General features: G+C 36.6%; 1 protein-coding gene across 1 annotated transcript; it reads left to right on the top strand.

The window, feature by feature from the left end:
• Positions 561–1,589, top strand: LOC109837227. Its single transcript, XM_020405383.1, has one exon. The coding sequence runs from the start codon at positions 561–563 to the stop codon at positions 1,587–1,589; it is 1,029 nt and encodes a 342-aa protein (XP_020260972.1).

Here is a 6,214-nt window from a genome sequence, read left to right as displayed (position 1 = left end):
TTCTAATGCTAGTTCTAATGGTTAGGATGTTCAATTAACTTCTGGTCAAGGAGCACATACTACTGAGAAACAAGCACAGCCTGAAAAATATGCATAGGCTGAAATTCAGCCTTCTGAGCAGGGAACTAGGATATGGGAGAAAATTCAGGTCAGGGGGTATTTTCGTCTGGTCTATCAAACCTACAACGTGCACATCTTCAGCAAATCAACTTCTTAACTCTGATTGTCAATGCATCTGGGTTTACTAGTGTTAATAGAACAAATATAGCAAGGAGAGTTTTTATAGCTGAACCTGATACTTCAGGCATTCAACTATCTCATTTCTCTCTTCTGGAAGACCCTTCATTTGTTGACAAGGGTGGAAAATCTCTCTAATGTACCTTGCTATTTGGAATATTAGAGGATTCAATAAGTCCTCTAAGCATATGATAGTAAAGCAGTTTATTCAAGAGTATAATCTCTCTTTACTAGCTCTTCTCAAAACTAAGTTACAAGTCCAAAAAGTTACAAAAGGCTGGAAATTACAAAAGGCTTAGCTATGAAAATTACAAGTCTTAGCTATGAAAATTACAAAAGGCTGGAAATGGATATCTAATGTGCATGAAGCTAGCAAAGGAAGAATTTGGATTCTCTTGGATAGTGATATCTTCATAGTCCAAAAAATTATATCATCAGAGCAATATATTACTTGCTCAATTGAATCAAGGGATGGTAGATTCTCCAGTATGTGTACTATAGTCTATGCACTAAATCAAATAGTTAGCAGGAAAATTCTTTGGCATGATCTTCTGGCATTTAAGCATAATGTTAATGGTCCCTGGATAATTGGTGGGGATTTTAATGCAATTACAGGTTGTGATGAAAAGATAGGAGGTATGCCAGTTTCTGATGCTGATACAGAGGACTTTCAGAGTTTTATCACCACAAGTCAACTATTGCATATAAGATCAATTGGATGTTTTTTTACTTGGAGTAACAAGCAAGAGGCTAAAGATAGAATCTGGTCCAGATTGGATAGATGTTTGGTTAATGTGGATTGGATTCATCTTTATACATCTCGTCAAGTGGAGTTCCTCATGCCTAGCTGCTCTGACCATTCCCCAACACTGCTAACTATTGAAGATGATGTTATTGAGGGTAAAAGGCCATTCAAATTCTTCAATATGTGGGTTAAGCATCCAGATTTTATCTTAACTGTTAAATCAATATGGAAGTTAAACATTGAAGGCTACAAATTATACAGGTTGCACTCAAAACTCAAAAAACTCAAGTATGCTCTTAAAGAGTTGAATAAGAAACACTTTATGAATATAAGTGAACAAGTTCTTAGAGTGAAAGAAGAATTAACTGATATTCAATGGCTGCTAAGTGTGGATCTTTTCAACCTAGCTTTGATAGCAAGAGAAAAAGAATGCATCACAAAATATGATAGGTTACTAGATTGTGAATCCTCTTTCTATAAGCAAAAAGCCAATATTAACTGGAGTTTGGAAGGGGATAAAGGGTCTAAGTTCTTTCATTCTATCATGAAAAAGAAAACGCATCTCAACAGAATTCTGACCCTATACACTAAAATAGATCAAGAATGACTGACAGATCTGAGATAATTGTAGAATTTATTAATTATTACAAAAAGCTCGTAGGAATTTTAGTTTCTACTACAATTCCTGATCCAGAGGTGATTGCAAATGGTCCTCTTCTTTCGCCTGAACAAACACATGTGTTCAGTCTTCCAATTACAAGGGATGAAAAAGATGAAGATGTCTTCTCTATGTCTAATGACAAAAGTCCAGGTCCAGATGGATATAGTGCTCTCTTCTTTAAAGCTTCTTGGAGTGTCATCAGTGAAGAACTTTTTTCAGCAGTTGAAGAATTCTTTTGCTCTGGGAAGATGCTTGGTATGTTCAATGCTACTTCCATCACTTTGATTCCTAAAACTCTCAATCCTCAATATGCTGCAGACTTCAGGCCTATTTCTTGTTGCAATTGTGTTTACAAGATTATAACTAAAATCATTGCATCTAGAATTCAAAAAGTAATGGGGTATTTGATAAGTGATGTTCAGATTGCTTTTGTTAAAGGTAGACTTATATCAAGCAACATCCTCTTAGCACATGAAATTGTTAAGCACTATGACAGGAAACATTTGACCCCTAGAGATGTTTTGAATATTGATTTGAGGAAAGTGTTTGATACTATTAGCTGGGATTTCATGAGAGCTATGTTGAAAGGTTTGGGATTCCCTGAAATCATGATTTCCTGGATCATGGAATGTATTTCAACCTCTAAAATTTTCATATCTATTAATGGCACACTTCATGATTATTTTTAAGGAGCTAGAGAATTGAGACAAGGTGATCCTTTATCCCCATATTTGTTTGTAATTGGAATGGAGTATTTGTCTCGGAAGCTAAACACTCTCAATGATGATAGGTTGTATAAATTTCATCCCAAATGTTCTAAAATGAAGATAACTCATCTAACTTTTTCGGATGGCCTTCTCCTGTTTGCCAAAGCTGACATGAACTCAATTTCAAGACTGAGGAATTGTCTATTGGAGTTTAGCCAGGTCTCTAGATTAGAACCAAACCCTTCTAAATGTTCTATATTCATAAGTGGGATTGATGAGAACCTGAGGAATCAAATATGTGCTTATCTAAACTTCTCTGAGGGGATCTTACCAATGCGATATCTGGGTATGCCGCTAATCTCTAAAAGGATTTCTTGGCTAGATTGCTCTCCTCTTATTAAAAAGATCTCTGATCAATTTTAGAGTTGGCAAAGTAAGAGGGCACTATCATATGCTGGAAGATTGCAATTGATAAAATCAGTTATTTTGGGAATTCAACTCTTTTGGACTAGCAATTATATTCTTCATATCAAAGTGCTAGAGAGAATTGGTAGCGTGCTCTAATTTCTTATGGGGTCATAAATTTCACTTGGTAGCTTAGACCTCCGTTTGTCACGATATTAAGCATGGTTGTTTGGGATTATTTTCTGCAAAATTCTAGAATTATGCAATGGCTGAAAAACTCCTTTGGATGATACATCTCAAAGAAGATATTCCCTAGATCAAATTGGTTCACGGTAATTATTTGAGGAAAGTTAGTATCTGGCAAGTTCAAGCTAAAAAGAGTGACTCATGGATGTGGAAGCAGCTGCTAAGAGTAAGAAATATGCTGATAGATAAGCTTGGAACTGTGGACAATTTGCTAAATATTATCCGTGGAAGCTGCACCAATGATAAATTCAGTATTTCATTGGCATACAGAGCAATTTTTCAGCATCCAGCATTGGTCGAATGGCCAGGAACTATCTGGGGGGGTGGAATTATCCAAAATATTCATTTATCCTATGGTTGGCATCTCTTTCCAGACTCTTAACGCAAGAAAGACTATGAAAAATAAAGATATTAAGCTCTAACCAGTGTGTTTTGTGCTCAAGAGATGGCCAAATAGAAACATGCCAACATCATTACTTCGAATGCCAATCTTCTACATGTGTGTGGAATAAAGTAATGGACTGGTTAGGATTCAATTGGAAGTCTTATTATTAGAATCAGGTGATCGGCTGGTTTAGCAGGAACTTGAAAGGAAGAAGCTACAAGAAGAAGTTGAAAAGAATTGCCTTGTATGTATCAGTCTACATGATTTGGCAAGAGAGAAATCTTAGCAATTTTCAATAGAAAGCTTGGAGTCCTAATCTTCTATTTCGGTTAGTAAAAATCTATGTATACATGAAAATTTTGAATGAAAATATACCACAATACATAAAGAGTATATAGAGAATTTGTAATCTATGAAGACTGGATCTATGAAGACTGGGTTATATAACTAGTCTTTAGAGTCTATATCTTGATGTGCTCCAAAATTTTCCATATTTGGTTATGAAATAAAAATTTTCATTAACCCAAAAAAAAGATACTAATTGATTAGAGTAGAAAATCTGAAACTAAGCGATGTTAGACATGAGTCATATGACAAGCATTTCCGAAACCCTATTAGCAAAGGAAGTATGTTCACATTTGTTCACATTTGTTTTTAATGAAGCCAAGTAGCAAAGGAAGTCTATTAAGAACAATCCTTAGCCATAACAACTATGGAATATAAATCTACACCTTGTCATATCATAATTAAGTACTGGTGAAAGCATTCTTAATCAGAGGATTTAACCATCCCAAACAAATTTCTCAACTTTAGAATGTGTATCATGCATGCAACTGAGAGACTATTTCAGATACAATGTGAATAGATGTTATAATTAGATTATCTCAGTAACTTAAATAGAGACACAAAGCTAGTACGAGACAAGAGAAACGACGCCAAGACTTACATCGATTGTAGATGAGGAAGAATAAAAACAATTTAAATTAGCTACTCCCAATCTCAAAAGCTTAATTCCTCAAACTCCAAAACTTAAATTCCCAGCTCAGTCCAGTAACCTAAACACCGTAAATTGAATGCACATATCGGCCAATAACCCAAACACCCTAATTTCCAAAATAAACCCTAATTTCTAGCTAGATCTAGAGATACAACTAATTAGAGGGCAAATTAAGATAAATCTCATATTTAATAGCATCAAACCCAAATTCCTCAAAATGAAACAACTAATTGTGTGTGTGGGGGGGGGGGGAGAAAAAAAAATCATCTAAAATCGAGCAAAATGACAAAATAGATAGATCAAATGCTTTTGTCCACAGATCACAAACTCCAAATAATTAACATGCATCAAAATGTACAAGACGAAGAGATTTACTTAGACTAGGCTATCATCGGGTCAAGTACTCAAGATCATTAAAAAAGGAGAGGCAATGGTGTTGAGATGAAGGAGGCCGATCGAGCACACATACCTTAGGACAGAAAGAAGCGTGAGGATCAGCAACAGAAACAGCAGCTAAAGCAAGAGCCAGCAGCAGGTCGCCATGGATCTGATATACTTGACATTCCACTGAGATCACAGATGAGCATGCATCAGAGATACACAACGATGATGAGATCTCCTCGTTAGCGCCTGAGAAAGAGATCAATGCCACCGCCTCCTCCTTCGAAGCTCCACTCCTGTAAACGATGACAACAACAAGATCAAGATCGGATCTATAGAGAGAAACAGAGAAAGAAAGAAACCTAGAGAGAGAAAGAACAAGATCATGACCTGAGGCTGGAGGTTGAAGACGAGGAAGAAGAAGAGGGGAGAGAAACGTCCATCGCCTGTTGCTCAGTGATGAATCCTGCACTCGCCGGACCACCACTGCTTGTTGCAGGGATAGCAGGCACCATAAAGATTTGAGCTTTCTCTTGAAAGGATCTCTCTCTTCTTGCTCTCTACTCTTGATTTGGTTTTCTTCTTTTTCTTTTTTTCCTTTTTTCCCTTTTTAAAAAATTGGTGAGCGATGAGAAGGATATTGGTGGACGCAGGGCTTCGAGGGACTATGGAATGTGAGGGCGTGTTGGAAAATTGAAGACGTGAAGGTGTTTGCCAGAGTACCAATCTGGGCGTCCGAGCATGTAGGATGAGGCAAAAGGAGGACACTAGGGTTTTGAGGAGTATGGGATGGCGGGGTTGGTTTACAGTTGAGGGAGGGCTAGGGTTTTGAGATTTTTTCTATGGGCCCTACCTTCCTAGATAGAAATTTTCGTCTAGGATGCTTCCTAGATGGAAATTTCCGTTTAGGAAGAGGGGGACAACTTTTTTGATCTTTTTCCATCTAAATAATCAATCTAGATGAAAATTTTCGTCTAGGTTGATCCAAACTAGACGGACCAAACTAGGCGGAATATTTTTCATCTAGTTTGGACCAACTAAGACGAAAAATTAATCCATCTAGTTTGGCTCGTCTTGGTTGCCTCTTTTTCTACTAGTGCAAATCTTATCTTCTCCAAACGTACACAAGCCACCCCTCTCTCTCAAAACCCTAAAATTTTAGTTTTGTTTTTGGAGAAATTTCATGAAGCAAACTTCTTGAGGAGGAGTAAGGCTACGACTTTTGCGAAGGAGGATTGAGTTTCTCTCGCGTTTGAGAGATCAAAACCTCTTCTAAAGGTAAGTTCATCTTCTCCAAACCCATCCCCTTTTTCTTTGATTTTATTGGATTAAAATCTATTAGATGTATAGAGATTACTCTTTAAACTTTACGATTAAAACTGTAATTCCTTTCAATTGAGATAGTAAAGGTATGATCTTAGAAATTAAAAACCCTAATTGTTTGCTAAAG

The sequence above is a fragment of the Asparagus officinalis genome, chromosome 1, assembly GCF_001876935.1.
Source record: "Asparagus officinalis chromosome 1, Aspof.V1, whole genome shotgun sequence".
In the NCBI taxonomy this organism is placed as follows: Eukaryota; Viridiplantae; Streptophyta; class Magnoliopsida; order Asparagales; family Asparagaceae; genus Asparagus; species Asparagus officinalis.
The sequence above is the reverse complement of the archived record's forward strand: the minus strand, read 5'-3'. Positions and strand labels throughout refer to the sequence as shown.